Source organism: Schistocerca nitens, chromosome 5, assembly GCF_023898315.1.
Source record: "Schistocerca nitens isolate TAMUIC-IGC-003100 chromosome 5, iqSchNite1.1, whole genome shotgun sequence".
Lineage (NCBI taxonomy): Eukaryota > Metazoa > Arthropoda > Insecta > Orthoptera > Acrididae > Schistocerca > Schistocerca nitens.
Window position 1 is genome coordinate 697,444,377 of NC_064618.1, and position 16,994 is coordinate 697,461,370.

The window sequence follows — 16,994 nt, forward strand, 5'->3', positions numbered from 1 at the left end:
GACAGGCGCCACTGATTTAAAGACATTACCGGAACGACCTACAGAAAGAGCATTGACCTTTAACTATACGTGTTTAACTAGAGAACATTTGGGAGAGAGTATACTGAACCTTAAGAACTAGGTTTAGGCAACAGTAAGAGAGATGGCAGACTTAATTAAACCATACCGCATGTCCGGCTGGCGCATCGGAATCGCCAGACGGCCAAAAGGGCATTCTAATCGGTCGCTTCCTCTCATAAATTTCTTACAGACAACTTTATTTGTCGTATTTCAGCACGATTCTGTTCTGCCAATCGATAACTTTCCTCGTAGACTGACAGATAGCAATGTTTCTCGATGCGCAGGGCGAGAACCACTCATTTGTGTTTATTGTTTAAAAATGTGTTTTGAGGTGTTCTGCTGAGTTGTTAACTTCGTTTTCCTGCTCGATATTTGACGACGGACCTAGCAGTTTTCTCCACGTACTGCAAACTGCGTTCTTGAGGTTACGTGTTGTTGATTCTTGATGTACTCGCATACAATTCACATAGAGGGCGATTTCACGGGAACATACGAGACTTTCTTCGATTTCATATGTGGGGAGCTCTGACTGCGCCTCATCTTACTTTCATTCGGAATTCAATTATCGACGTTCAAATTAATTTGTGTGAACCACCTAATACCTCCCCATAAGCAAGAAAACCAGAAAAGATACACCTCAGACTGTAGATGGATTTAATTTCAAGACTGTTGACCACTTCAAGTACCTAGGAAGTCTTTTTAGTAATAACAACAGAACACATATAGAAATAGATGCCCGTTTATCAATAGCAAAAAAGACAAAAAATGGCTCTAAGCACTATGGGACTTAACATCTCGGGTCGTCAGTCCCCTAGACCTAGAACTACTTAAACCTAACTTAACGTAAGTATACCACACACATCCATGTCCAAGGCAGGTTTGGAACCTGCGACCGTAGCAGCAGCGCGGTTCCGGACTGAAGCGCCCAGAACAGCTCGGCCACAGCGGCCGGCGCCAACAAGACACTTTTTAGTTTCATCAAAATTCTAAGAAAAAGATCACTTAGCAGTAACTTCAAAATCTGCCTATATCGATCGACCATTATAACTGTGATGTTATATGGATGTGATACATTAATATTTCGAAAGAAAGATGAAGAAATACTGTTAATATTCGAAAAAAAGTACTAAGGAAAATTTTTGGACCTGCATATGACGGAAATAACATTGAATGGAGAATAAGAAGAAATGAAGAATTAAGAGGGCTGTACGAACACTGTTACATCGTCGAAGTGCTCAAGAGGAGAAGGTTGAACTGGGCAGGCCACATAGCAAGAATGACAGAGAATAGACTACCAAGAATGGCATTCAGCAGAACAATAGATGGAACGAGAGGAAGAGGGAGACTCAGAATCAGATGGCGGGATAACATTCGGGAGGACACAACTAGGATGAACAGCAACAGCAACTGGGAAAGAATCGCATTCGACAGGCAGAAGTAGTAGGGGCTCATAGAGGAGGTGTATGGTCGATAAGACCCTTGCCACATGTAAAGAAGAAGAAGAACCTCTTAATTTCGGTTTTTATGCAACACTTTTTTCAGTTTTGGGAGCATTTTTTCATCTGAAAAATGTCGAGTTGCGGTATATGTGAATCTGTATGTTCCCTAATAACTGGTTAGCTATGTCTTTTCAAATGCTGGAGGAAGACAATTTCTTACCTCCTCCAGTAGGGTCATAGATAGTGATGTGGGGTTGAAATCAAACTTCTGATTGATGACAACTCTCCACAATGAGATTTTTCACTCTGCAGCGGAGTGTGAGCTGATATGAAATTTCCTGGCAGATTAAAACTGTGTGCCGGGCCGAGACTCGAACTCGGGACCTTTGCCTTTCGCGGGCAAGTGCTCTACCAGCATTTACGATTTTGTTCTCTAAACTGAATACCATTTCAGTTACATGTATCCTTCCGATAATGTAATATGGCAAATTACCAAGAAAGAAAAAAAGGGCATTGGGAGTCATACGGTATCACTATTCCTGTTTCTACCTTGCACGGGAACAGTACCTGTGCCTTCCCGGCACTGCGCTTGGAGGGTGGCTAGGGAGGGGGTGACCAGTGGCGGCTCGACAGCACGCGCATGCGCAGTGGGAGGTGGCGGCGCGTGCCGCGAGCTGCTGGTGGCAGAGACGCGCCCTCGCAGGCGGCAGTCGTTGCGCGACATGGGAGCGCGATGGTCGCAGGCACGCAGCGGCTGCCCCTGACAGCCGCCTCCGACTCTGCCTCCGCCCCCGACGCTTCCGCCGCAGGTCGCATGCACCGCCGCCTCCAGCGCGGTCCGCGGCTGCTGCTGGCGCCGCTGCTCGCCGCCGCGTGCCTCATACACGCCGGTGAGTCTGCAGGGACGCCACGGAGGGTGTAAATCGCCGGCTTTCGGCATTTCCCGCCGCTCAGACGATAACACTGAACGCCATCCATCACATTCCGTAAATGCGTGATCTGCTAGTCGCTGGCAACTGATACATCTTCTGTCTTCGGAGTTACCAGTTGAGATCATCTATACGATCGTACTACGAGTAAACCAGTGTTGACCAACCGATGCTGTCTTTCACCTACTTACTTACGGCACAGTCAAATTATTTGGAAAGAAGAAGAAAGCAATTTAAATGCTGCCAAGTAGTTATGTGCAGTATCAGCTTACTTCACCACTTTCCTACATCCTCCAAAATGTTGCTTATTTTATATTGCTGAAGACACCATTAACCACACTTCAATTACACACATATCTAATTATACCCACTCCATTGTGTGTGGTGAAGGGTATGCAAACCATCAGGATGATTATCCTCTCTTCCTGGCGTATTAGCGGAGGGCGACCTTGTGCATATGTTACATTTTCAAATTTTACTGACAATGCAGATAAAAATTGTAGGAAGTAATTTGTTTACTGCTTCTTCCTGAAAAGCATCTTTCTTTCAGCGTCACTCATCTGAGTTGGCTGAGAATTTCGTGAGAATATAGTTCACACTAAATAAAGTTTCACCAACAAAAACTTTTGTGGATGCGAATAAAGTCGTTTACGTTCTTCTACGAGATAGGTAATTGGTGTCATTATGACAGTCGTACCCATAAAACACTGTACCCTTGTTAATAAACGCCGGCCGCGGTGGTCTCGCGGTTCTAGGCGCGCAGTCAGAAACCGTGCGACTGCTACGGTCGCAGGTTCGAATCCTGCCTCGGGCATGGATGTGTGTGATGTCCTTAGGTTAGTTAGGTTTAAGTAGTTCTAAGTTCTAGGGGACTGATGACCACAGCAGTTGAGTCCCATAGTGCTCAGAGCCATTTTTTGTTAATAAACCAAAATACAATAAACAGATTCGCTGTCCTGCGTAAATTCGCTATGTCCACTTCATTTTGAATAAGTAACTTCCTTATAAAGAAACTTTAATCGTTTTTAATAACAGCTTATCGTCGTAACGCTCCTCCACCAATCTTGCACTTTCAAATATTTGAAAAAAGAAAGATAGATATTGGGTGAATTAACGGAGAGAACTACGGCATCACTAGGGCGACGAAATGCATATACCCTACAGGATCTTGAAAACTGTGTAAATTGATTTTACTCTCCTCTGTGATGATAATAGCAGAGCCACATAATCTTACGTGCATGAAGTTTTCATAGCTGTCCAAAGCCAAACAAAAGTACTTTGTGCAGGTCCACACGAGAGCGAAAGTCACGAAATAGGTGCTGTATGATCGACCTTCCGTTCGTGAGGGACGATGCAACTTCTGCTGAAGTTTAAGGACATTACTAAACTTTAGCGTACTGGGTACCGTGACGACGAACGTAATATACGTTTCATGAAATATGTATCTAGAAAGTTTCCTGTAGTTTTTTGCTCCGTGGGGTAACTAGGAAGGAGAATTGCACCGATACCGTGACCACACTGCATTACAACGTCGCTGGATTGTGAGTGTGCCAGAGGACAGTCGTAAGTTCTGAGATGAACATATGGGCACTAGTGAGGAATTATTTAGAAATTTACGATACGTAGTCCTTAGTAGGTCTTGACATGTTACTACGGTCAATATTACAGAGTTTACGGCTTTCTTATCATGACTAAGAAGTGTTTTCTATAATCAAAGGCATACTCGAGTGAACGCTAACATTTTTATGTTGGTGAAACTGTTTGCCCTATTTTCCACCAATAGAAGGTTAGCCCAAACGCCTTGACAAGCAAAGAGAGAGGTTTATTTTGTGGTTTGATTGTTGAAAACCTGTTTCGAGAGAAACAAATTCAAGTACAACAATACAGAATTGATCTAACAGTCGCCAAAACAAATGACATGCAGCGCATTGTAGGCCAAAATTACAATGCCATAAAAGAGAGCTTTTGCTGAGGTTAATTTGCACTGAGTGATGGATTTTAAGGAGAAACGAGAGCTATAGTCCGTTGATTGTTAACAGAATCCAAGGAATAAAACATTCAAGTTCCTTTGTGCTGGAGGATACTTTCATTTACAGAAGATCCAATACATTAAGTATTCCGCTGCCTTAATTACTCTTTCCGCTTCGTGCTTGCTGCTATGTTAAATGGAACTCTAGATGATGTAACTTACATGAGCTGGCCATGTGGCGGTTGCGACTTCTTTTTAGCTGTCATTATTTCTTGATCCTTGTGAAAAATCACAACGTCTAAGAGCATTATAACCAATTTAGTTAATGAACACGGCGTGTTTAATACACTGTTCACGGAATTTACCAAATTTTGTGTATCGTTTCTTGCGAAGATCTATAATAATTATTTAAAGTGGGCCTCCTGGCCAAATATCGCAAAGTAACTTAGGAAAATTGCTTCCTTTCGTTAAACTTCTGATATAAAGAGATTGTTGATGCATCTATATTTTCTCAGTGGCAGAAGGATTTCGTAAGGGAGTGGATGTGACCTTGATGAAAGAGGCAGTAATTCATGTCACCATTGTCAAGAAAGACATGAGAATTATTGTTCTTCTAAACATTGTTGCTAGTCCCTCCATCGAGACTCGTACGGATACTCATAAGCTCAGCGCAAGTGGAACATTCAGGAACGATATGGTAGCAGAATTAGTGACATTTTGATGTTCTGACTTGCACTCAGATTTGACACAAACTTTTGTGGATGCGAATGGAAGTCGATTATATTCTTCTGTAAGATTGGTAAGCCGGCCGAAGTGGCCGTGCGGTTAAAGGCGCTGCAGTCTGGAACCGCAAGACCGCTACGGTCGCAGGTTCGAATCCTGCCTCGGGCATGGATGTTTGTGATGTCCTTAGGTTAGTTAGGTTTAACTAGTTCTAAGTTCTAGGGGACTAATGACCTCAGCAGTTGAGTCCCATAGTGCTCAGAGCCATTTGAACCATTTGATTGGTAATTGATCACATTATGACGCTCGTACCTCGCGATGAGTAGCCGCATTCATTGGCCCCAAGCCAAGGTCTCAAACCGTGACGGACCAGCAGTACCACGCTATTGCCTCACCTTCAAGATATGAACATCTTCCAGTAGAATTACGTGTGGAGTGGGCATTCACATCCGCAAAACACAATTTTTAACGTCGACGTAAATCGCACCCAGCGTCACGTGAATATGGTACGGTGTAATGTTTGGCCATATGCGTTCTGGGGATTTTGAATGTCATTCCACTGCTAGCACGGATACCCGCTCAGACGTCTTACAGATTGAGTACACGTAATATATAGGCATCTTAACAATCTCCATTTGATATCTGCGATTTTCTTAGCATACGTGAAGCTTTTAAGAGATAACTGCAACAGCCTTTCGCTTCTTTGCGATAAATTATACTGCTGATGTCTCTCGAAATAACTTCCTAGCACGCCGAACTGAAAGTCTGCCGACGAACATCGAACTAGGAGCTATGACATGCAGAAAATCAGCGATTCACCTCACACTCTAATATTTTTAGGGGGCGATATTCTTCTGTTTTTACTTTCTGGAACCCACTTTTTCCTTTTTGTTTATCCTTACGAAAAACTAGATATTTGTCGTACATAATCATTCTCCACGATCTCTTTGTGTCTACTCTTAAATACGCGTAATGGCTTGCAGATGTGTACAATCAGGACGAAATGAGTGTTATATATAAATCTTAATTTTTATATATTCAACGTGGTGATTGGTAGCATATGTTCTCAAATGACTCTGAGCACTGTGGGACTTAACATCTGAGGTCATCAGTCCCCTAGAACTTAGAACTACTTAAACCTAACTAACCTAAGTACATCACACACATCCATGCCCGAGGCAAGATTCGAACCTGCTACCGTAGCGGTCACCCGGTTCCAGACTGAACGTGCTTTCTCACTACGAATGTACCTAGCACAGTGTACTCACGCAACTTAACCGAATGTGTTAACTCCCTTTTACACTCTGGTTAGATATTTTTCAGCACCTAAAGTATCTCGGACTATTCTGATAACCCTAACTGCTACCTATAGTATTTTAATCGAGATCCATAGTTGCAACAGCTATTCACATGTCTGTTATTATTGAATAAACCTATCAAATTAGCGCCAACAGGTTTGTATTTAAGATTCGTTCTTTGCACAAACAATCAATACTATACAAATGCCACGTAACAATCCCTGTTCTCCATGGGCAGACACAATGCTGATTCGATAGATCCTCCTACTCTATGTCGAAAACTAAAGATGCAAGCAATGGTCCGAATTGTCTATGGTCGACAAACTGCGGCCATGTTTTGTTACAATGTGCCTCTAATGGCTAACAGCAGAATCCAGAAGGGCCTATTAGCTTTAAGAGCTTCTTATGAGTACAGTTTTCTTAACCAGTAACAAATACAAATACTTAGAGAGACAATAATATTTTAAAATGTGCTTAATTTTAGTTGAATTTGGTCAACTTGTCCGTGAGCTTATTAAAGATTCTGAATGTGAGACGAAGAGTGTTTCATTGTTGTCTTCCAATACTGACATCTGAAAGGGGTGCGCGATTTGTACCGATCATCTGCTATATTATAAATTTCAAACGGATGTAACATGGGTTCGTGTATGCGCATTATACAGGCACTCAAACGCGATCTATTTATAGCAAGGAACATAAACTACAGCAGTATAAATACATCGCAATAAGTAGAAGAAAAGTGACGATCAAAACATTTGCCGGCCGTTGTGGCCGAGCGGTTCTAGGCGCTTCAGTCCGATACCGCGCTGCTGCTGCAGTCGCAGGTTCGAATCCTGCCTCGGGTATGGATGTGTGTGATGTCCTTAGGTTAGTTAGGTTTAAGTAGTTCTAAGTTCTAGGGGACTGATGACCTTAGATTTTAAGTCCCATAGTGCTTAGAGCCATTTGAACCATCATCAGTCCCCTAGAACTTAGAAATACTTAAACATAACTAACGTAAGGACATCACACATATCCATGCCCGAGGCAGCATTTGAACCTGCGAGCGTAGCAGTCGCGCGATTCCAGACTGGACCGCCTAGAACCGCTCGGCCACCGCGGCCGGCACTAAACTATGGATCCCAAGTATTCCGGATGCTGCCAACTATTAACAATCAGTACTTGGGAGCCGGTGGGCACCTTATCGCTTCTTAGTATATCTAGTCTGCTGGGGGTTTATGTAGGTTCCTAATACTGAGATCTGAAAAATTTCATATTATCACCTTGAGCCTCTGGCAAAATTCTTTGATTACAAAGGCAGTTTCAAAAATGGCTATGAGCACTATGGGACTTAACTACTGTGGTCATCAGTCCCCTAGAACTTAGAACTACTTAAACCTAACCAACCTAAGGACAGCACACACAGCCGGCCGAAGTGGCCGTGCGGTTAAAGGCGCTGCAGTCTGGAACCGCAAGACCGCTCTGGTCGCAGGTTCGAATCCTGCCTCGGGCATGGATGTTTGTGATGTCCTTAGGTTAGTTAGGTTTAACTAGTTCTAAGTTCTAGGGGACTAATGACCTCAGCAGTTGAGTCCCATAGTGCTCAGAGCCATTTGAACCATTTGACAGCACACACATCCATGCCCGAGGCAGGATTCGAACCTGCGACCGTAGCAGTCGCGCGGTTCCGGACTGCGCGCCTAGAACCGCTATACCACCGCGGCCGGCCACAAAGGCAGTTTCGGTTGACTGAGCATCATGAGGTTCATAAAAATATTCACAGATTTACGTGAGGCGAAATACCGTTTCAGACAAGGTACTCAGAGGCATCGTCTCTTTAAAATATAATAATAAAATCGCACAAATGTGGCCCAAGGTGCCGCATTATAAAGTCTGACTTGTGTCTTGACAAAAACGTTTGATGAACATTGGATTTTATTGCCAACGCTCTAGACAGCAGTAACCTTCCGGCGTTCGTAATTTAATAAAGAAAGGCGTCGGAGGCAGAAGCAGTGTGACAGGTAGGGATGCAAATAATTGCTACATGTGTCTGTGGCGAAGTAAATAAGGTTCCAGTTGACGTCTGTGTGTTTCGTCAGAGACGGTGTTTGAAGTAAGAGAGTCTCTTCTGAGAGCGAGGCGTGTTTGCGAGCGGCAGCGGCTGTTGACAAACCGCGCTGTTGCCGGGGCCTCGCGCCCGACCCGGAGACGCGGCTGAGCCGGCTTCGCGGCGCCTGCACTCGGCTGCTCGGCTGCTGTTTGCGTGCCGCGGGCCCCCCTGCCGGCCGGCGCTCTTGTAATATCCTGATGCGGGCTGCCTTCCGGTATCTGATACGAGGCACGCAACCGCCGCGCGCACAGCGCACAGCACGTTGCGTGGCGATGTTCGCCGCCCGCGCCTCTCCCCAGGAGGACGGCGTTTCAAACGCACTCGCCCCTTGTGTAATGCGATAGTCCGTTCCCGACGGGGCTTGCAACTATTCCGCAAAAAAGCTGGCATGGCGTATTCAGGCTCCGTCAAGGTGGTACGCACTCTATTCTTTAATTTTCGAACTTTCAACTAATTAAAACAAGGAAGTAAAAGTTGATATACTCTTCGTTTAAATCACTAAAAAACAACTGTGAAGAACATGGAGGCGATACAAAGTGTATCCTAGTTCCCTCATTCATAGCTGGTGGTTAAACGTTTGTAAGTAGGCTTTCGAACGATGGGTGCCTTCTTTCGAGTCTCTACCAATTCTGGTTTTGCAGTAAATGAAACAAACCTGTGACCTGCGTGCCACCTTATTTCCCACCTCATGGACGGGATGACACAGCAGTTAGTGATATACAATGAAGAAACCAACAGTCTTGGTAATTTTTTCATAATCTGGGGCCACAGTCAATATATATTTTTTTAAGTCAATACCACCATTAGACTGTTTCTTGTTTGTAGTGTTACATTTACGCGATCATGATTTCGGCTTTACAATGCTATTATCAAGTGTTTTAATGTTATACAGTCCCTAGGATGGCATACTGTCGTATTTAAAATACACTATTAGACATCTTGTCTAAGGGTCAATATTTTTGGTAAAAGCCTACTGCTTTGTTTTATCACTGAGTCATTATGGTATTCTCTGTGACAAAACAAAGCAGTAGGCTTTTAACAGAAATATTGACCCGTAGACAAGGTCTCTAATAGTGTATTTTAAATACGACAATATGCCATCTTAGGCACTGTTTAACATTAAAACACTTGATAATGGCACTGTAAAGCCGAAATCATGATCGTGTAAATGTAAGACTGCTAATAAAAAACAGTCTAATGGCGGTACTGACTTAAAGAAAAACAGTCTTGATTTTCTGTGTTTTAATTGTTATTTATTTACAAATGACATGTTTCGCTTGATTCAGGCATCTTGATATTGGCCGAATGTTAGATGGTGTTAGGCACATGGGACAACGAGCGTATAAAACGTTCTAGCAAGTAATTTCATTTACATGGCGAAGATTTATGTATGGCTGGTCCTATTTCTATGTATTGGACTACGTTGTATGCCTCACCAAGGACCATACGCCATGTTGCTGAACATTTGACGAGGGCAGTTATTTGCTGCTTTTTGTTTTGTATGCTCTGTACCCGACGTGCCTAACACCGTCTATCATCCAGTGTGAAGATGCCTGAAAGAGGTGAAACGTGTCATTTGTAAATAAATAACAATTACTAATCTGAAACCAAGACTGTTTGTTTCTTCTCCTGTTAATTGTGTCTTGCATGGGTCTCGCATACTTCAGCAGTTTTCTAGCATGACACGCCCATGTGATTAATCTCCTGCGTAGATTTACTGGGTTTACCCAGTATCCAGCGGGAGAACCGGTAGCTACCACCAGCACCAAGTATGACTGAGCTTACGTGATAGTTTCATTTCCTTCCTTCTTCTCCCTATCGTTTGTACCTCGCAGTTTGGGGACCGCTTTTTTTCTGTGTACCATCTGGCTGTGAATCGTATAAACTTCTTTCTTTGTGTTACATTGTTTTCACTGTTTGTGTTTCTGAGGTGGAATTAGGGTAGCAGCCCCGCATTTGCATCAACGAGAATGGGAAACCATGCTTAGGCTAGCCGATGTACTAGCACACGGACGTTAATCCGTTGCGTGGATTCGATCCTGGCCTGTCTCAACTCCCTGTCGCGCAAGCTAGCGCACTGCACACTACGTTATAGGAGCAGGTTGATCATTCCATTAGATACCCCCCGCCCCCCTGATTTTTACACCAACGTATTTAAGTGGAACGAATTTCAATTGTGACCCGTTCATATTTGAGTCATGGGATACTACTTTCTAACATTTTCTGAAGTGTATATGTTTAATTCTTTAGACATAAAGTAAGTTCCCGTTCATTATATAACTTTAAATCCTATCAAGACGTGCTTGCTTATTTGTCCAGCATTTTTCAAATGTGTGTGAAATCTTATGGGACTTAACTGCTAAGGTCATCAGCCCCTAAGCTTACACACTACTTAATCTAAATTATCCTAAGGACAAACACACACACCCATGCCCGAGGGAGGACTCTAACCTCCACCTGGATCAGCCACACTCCAGCATTTTTTTCACACAGTCACTCCATTATAGAAAATAGCATTACCTGCAAAAAAATTGAGGTTTCCATTCCGCATTCCTTGCTAGGTCATTAGAACACAACACCAACAGCTAGGGACCTAGTACAAACCTCTGCAGCACGTCTTAAGTAACTTGTGTCTGAAATCCTGTGTGCATCTGGCAAGAAATCCTAAATCCTCCCAAACTTCGTTTGACAACTCATATGATCGTACGTTTCATAATAAATTTGTTACTGAGTCAAATCTTTGTTGGAAGTACTTCATCCGCAGTATTACCTTCATCGAAGCTACTCATGCTGTTATGTTCTAAACGCGCGAACCGAACTTCGTGTGTTCAATGTTTTCAGAATCAGACTCAAAGTAATTTGTTTCATAACATCTGTAACGAACGATGTTTACAGTACGTGACCGGTAGATGGACTGTATTGTGAGCGTGCCTGTATCCCCTGTGTGATTGTTCTACTGACTGTATTAACTGTTCTTACTTGGTATTGTTTTATTAGAACAGTATATTCAGATCATATAAACTTTATGAGGGGCACATGGTCGTACAGCGACAGTGATAAAGGTTTCTGGTTCAAATGGCTCTGAGCACTATGGGACTTAACATCAATGGTCATCAGTCCCCTAGAACTTAGAACTACTTAAACCTAACTAACCTAAGGACATCACACAACACCCAGTCATCACGAGGCAGAGAAAATCCCTGACCCCGCCGGGAATCGAACCCGGGAACCGGGGCGCGGGAAGCGAGAACGCTACCGCAGCAGCGCCTAGTCTGCGGCTGTGTGAAATATGAAGTCTATATTCGAAGGGGTGGTAGGTCTTTGTGACCACAAACCGTAAATTTGAGCATGACGAAACTGTCTACGTAGTAAATAAGCTCGTAACGCTGCAGAGCTCACGCACAGTCGGCGCTTGCGCCGTGCGAGCACCTAGCGGTGCTAGTGCGTATCGTGCTAGCCGCACGCCGCCCGCAGGCTGTGCCGTGTGCAAGGGTAGCTTTGGCTAGGCTAGACTGTGCTGTGGGTGGTTACAGCGGCGGTGGTCCTGGGCCGCCACACAATTGATTTCTGCTTGATCGATATCCCACCACTAAGACCAGCCGCCCGCTGCGCTGTGCTTGCCGTTTACACAGCCTGTGGACGGCTGCCACATGCATGCGCGCAACTACCTGTTAAGCTGAGACTGCCTGCCCTTTCGACACGGTAAACAGGCTGTCAGGTGAACCACCGGGCGGCTGCCGATGAAGTACTGCATGTAACACACAATGCTGCACTGGCTCTTTCACTTACATCTTACACGCTACAATTTCGAGTGATTGACGTCGTTAGCAGGATACTTCTGGACAGGTGTCGATAGCTTGTGTCAATATTACTGGCCGAATTTTAAGAACATGATCAAATTATTAATCTCTCTCTTCCTTACTAATTCTCTGAGCTACTTTCTTGCCAGTTTCATTTCCTGTTATTTTACAAGCAAATATCTCCTCCGATGATTAATTGCCTTACGTGTAGTTTACATTAAATTCCTAGTTAAGGCAACATAGCTTTAGCCGAAAAAATCATATTTATAACCACCACGAACTGCTGATAAAATAATTCTTCATTTACAGTCGTTTCCGATGATCTGCTCATCTTCGGGTATCACAAAATAATTTTCAACTGCAAATTTTTTGCTGTGACGTCAGATGGGCATATACTGAGCTTTATCTCTTATTGTCTTCAATAGTAAAATACGTTATACACACGACAGGCAAATGTACTGACATTCAATTATTATTTGTATACTGCTTTCATCTTCGTTCACAACTGTTCAAATGGCTCTGAGCACTATGGGACTTAACATCTATGGTCATCAGTCCCCTAGAACTTAGAACTACTTAAACCTAACTAACCTAAGGACATCACACACATCCATGCCCGAGGCAGGATTCGAACCTGCGACCGTAGCGGTCACGCGGTTCCAGACTGAAGTGCCTAGAACCGCACGGCCACACCAGCCGGCCTCCATCTTCGTAATGAAAAGTATATGGATGAGCTATTTTTAAGCCCAATATGTCATACCCTCGTTTCCCATTCTTGTACTGAGTGAGGTGCGTATGCCAATAATTCCGGTTATTATGACCTCTACGAGCGGTGTAAGAGTGTAGCAGCAGAATGATGGTTCATTCTTTCTTGTATACCCGAAGTGAATTCTTGAAAGTAACGTCTTTCTTCCAAGGATCACCATTTAAGTTACTCTGTTACTCTATCATGTGAGCTGTACCGACGTGCTATGATCCTAACAGCGCATCTCTAAATTTGTTCGTGGTCTGTTATCATACCTACTTGACGTGGAGTACTCACGGTGTTCTCCCTAATTTTATAGTCGGTTAACGCCGTGTTCTATCTTTTGCACTAATGTAGTTCTGCTGCTATCATGTTGTAACTTCCTTAGTCATCAAAAGAGTAGTATTTACACCAGTGTTTCCTCAAAAATTTGAGAAGTAGACAGGTTGTGGCTGAAAGTGCGGCACATGAGGAGGTCGTCGGATACAGAGCGCACTGAACAAGATCGTTTATATACTGTTCTGACATTCAAATGAATCGATTTAGGCCAGCCTCGGAAAACGTGAATGTGGGCGGCCGTAAGACGATCTGAACACCGTTCCTGCTTATAAGATTTAAGTGTCTTAACCACTACTTCACCTTTTTGGACAAACATATGGTGTCCAGTAGTGAAAGCACAGATGGGCTGTTCTGGAAATCACTAGCACCCAACGTCGAGCATAATGTTGTGTTGTAGTGCCACGTGGCATGTAGTGAATCACATCTCGATAGGAATTTTTTAGGTGACTAGTCGTACGTCTTTGATTTTCTGCTATTACAAGGCCCAAACACGTTAACGTGACCAACACCTATGGTTGACGTGAACGTACAATGACCACTCACAGATGATGCGTGGCAGCACTAGTAGTGGAGGGTATATAAAGCATCTCGGAGGGATAAGGAAAACAGCGCACACATTATCGTAATGTGGAAACTTTGCGATATATGTGACGTCCAAAAGGACATGAACTTTGGCTTTTGGGAAAAGGCTGGCAGCATTTCCGAAACACCTGAGTTTGTAAACTGTACACGTCGTGGCATGGTTAGTGTATGTCGTAGATGGCAAAATGGCGGTATCCAAAACTGCACCCTAGGCAACTGCTATGCACCACGGGCCACAAATGGCGAGGGTTGCGGAGATGTGTACAGGCGAATAGTCGATCAACTGTTGAGCAACTGATCGCCCTGAGTCATGCATCCGTACTGCTGCTGTTCATTGAAGACGAGTGTTGGAATTTGCACGTCAGTACCAAAACTGGAAGACCTCTGAGTGGTGACAGGTGGCTTTTTCAGATGAATCACGTTTCATGCTCTTTTGGACAGATGGCAGTTGGTGTGTACGGTGTGATACGTCTGAAAGCAAACGCCTTGCAACAATCGATGGAAGCGTCCAGGCCCTATGGTTTACCTGGGTTGTGTCGTCATTCTGGAAGGCACAAGTATGCGTATATCCTCGGGGACCATGTCCACTCCTACATGCAGTTGTTTTTCTTCGACATGATGGTATCTACCAGCAGGACAATGTAACGTGTTACACAACTCGTACTGTACCTGAGTAGTTCGAAGTGCATCTGAATGAGTTTTTCTTACTCTCGTTGCGCCATACTCCCTGGAGTTCAACCCAGTCTTTAATCTGTGGGATCACCATGATCTGGTTTTTCACGCCATGGATCCTCAACCTACAAACCTAGGCACTAGGGTCAGCATGGCGCCACATCCCTGTCGGTACCTTCGAGAACCTCTTTCACTCTCCTCCTGTACGTCCCACGGCAGTCTGCGCTTCAAAGAGGTAGTCATTCGAGCATTTTTGAGAGATGTTCACATTAATGTGAGTGGACAGTGTGTATCCAAGAGGACAGCGCACTTACGTGCCACCGAAGGGCGTGTCTCTCAAAAACATTTAACACTCTAAACACAAAGTGATGGAGCTGCGACACCAGATATATTCAGAATAGGTAAATTTGTCGTAACAGGTTTTTTGATAAGTACTGGCCGACAATTTGGCTTACAAATGGAAATGCTGGACAGACGTTAGTGGGGCTCTTCTCCTGACGACGACACAGTGGTACCTGGGCCACTAGGTTGTTAAACTGTGACTGTTCCACGCGTGTTTCCTAGCTGAAGGCCTGTTTAAAGGCACTTTCTAATACTACGGGTAAGTATGTAAATAATAATACTGCATCTGTAAAAGTTAAAAATTTCTGGCGCACGTAAGAATATTTGACACATTGTCAGCTTTAATTTGGAGAAAACTCCACCGCGATACACACATAACCTAGGTCTAGGTATGTTTTGAGAGGTTTATCTTAGCTGCCTCAGCATGTGATGTGAATTTCATCCTCTGAACACAATGAGGCTAGCGACCACGTACACTTCGGCTACAGAACGTTACGACGTACACCAGTCCGTGGCTCTCGAAAGTATTCCTCATTTAAGTGTCACACAACAGACATAAGAGAAATTCAGCGTATAGTACACAACAAAAATGGTTCAGTGAACTACCTTCTACTTTCTATAATCACATTTTCTCGTCAACTCACATTACACAACAATAAATTTTCATAGTATACATTAAATGAATTATAACATAGACAGGCATTCTCATTTATCAGTGACGGTTGATTGTTGCCATATTCCTTACATTTGTTATTCATATTGTTAAATATGAAAGGAAATATAACGCACCACCCACGTAGAAGTCGTCACAGACAGACAGATTAAAACCTGATACTATACTTGTACTGTAGTCAATCTACAAGACACTGAGCAAACTTCTTATTTTCGTAGTTAGCGATCTAGGTCAACAATGGATTCTAGAAATCGAAACACAGTGATTTAGACCTCCTTTCTACAGTTTTACAAACAACTGTTGCGAGGAACATCAGATGCAGAGCAGTGATTCATTTGAGATAACATTAGCGATATAATCATCAGTTTTTCATTTGAAGTTTTTTCCCTCCATATGGATAATTCAGAATCGAAATTTCCAGTAGTGAATCGATGTCTGACACCAATGGGTATTAGTCCGGTCGTTTAATCATTGGACCAGTCATCTCCATGGTTCGCAACGAAGTCTTCTGCGACCTTCATAACAAGTGTCATTGCTGTGACGATTCCCAAGCCATGTTCAAATCAATTTGGCACTATCTGAAACCGCACATTGAATCGAAACCTGTGACATGTATTATTTGTTCAGTTTCTCCAAATGTTCCAGTATGGCAGTCATTGCCCTTTTCTGGATAACAGTCGAACAGCACTGAGAGGATGAGCCATGACTTGTGCATATGCAACACGCCGTACCATTGGCATTAGAGGCTCTGAAGATCATAAATGGTGACAACGCTCAGCTGTCAAGACAGTGAGTGATACTGTTAATACTTACGGAAACCTGAGGAGGCGTCCATCGTCTACCTGCCACATGTTGCTTCACGTTCTGAACCGCTCAGCTTTGGCAATATCTACCACTGAAATTCGCAGATAATGTTGATATCTACCGCCCAATGGTTCATTGAAACCCTTCTGTTGGAATCTGTCTTCTCTAAATGTTAATGTATATCTAACTACACACCAATTTTGCGAATATTAATAATTATTTTGTCTGTTTTAATATACAGTATAAATTACTAATATGTGGTTTACCACTGGGAATTGTATGTCCCCAAATATTCCTGCAATACAGCTGTTTGCTCGTGATCTGTTTGTACAGCTGCTTAAGACCCTGGTGGTGGTGGTTGTTGGGATGTTTAAGGGGGACTAAACAGCTAAGGTCATCAGTCCCCCAGCTTAAGACCCTGGTATAGTTGCTCAACCCATATGTATGCACATGGCATCGTTGTTTAGAACAGTTATATTTTGACATAAGTTTATTGGAAAGCTATCTTGTGAACGAATTTTGTGATATAA

At 43.5% G+C, this 16,994-nt stretch overlaps 1 protein-coding gene across 2 annotated transcripts in view; it reads left to right on the forward strand.

Annotated features, from left to right (window-relative positions):
- Positions 1–16,994, forward strand: part of LOC126259427 (selection and upkeep of intraepithelial T-cells protein 6-like) — a 475,400-nt gene that overhangs the window by 144,603 nt on the left and 313,803 nt on the right. Inside the window, exon 1 of one of the 2 annotated variants that reach the window (XM_049956226.1) lies at positions 2,263–2,389. The exons of the other annotated variant lie outside the window; for it this stretch is intronic. Coding sequence (XP_049812183.1) covers positions 2,314–2,389 — 76 coding nt within the window. The 5' untranslated portion in view covers positions 2,263–2,313. Of the gene's footprint in view, positions 1–2,262; positions 2,390–16,994 lie in introns of those variants that run through there. 2 annotated transcript variants of the gene reach the window in all.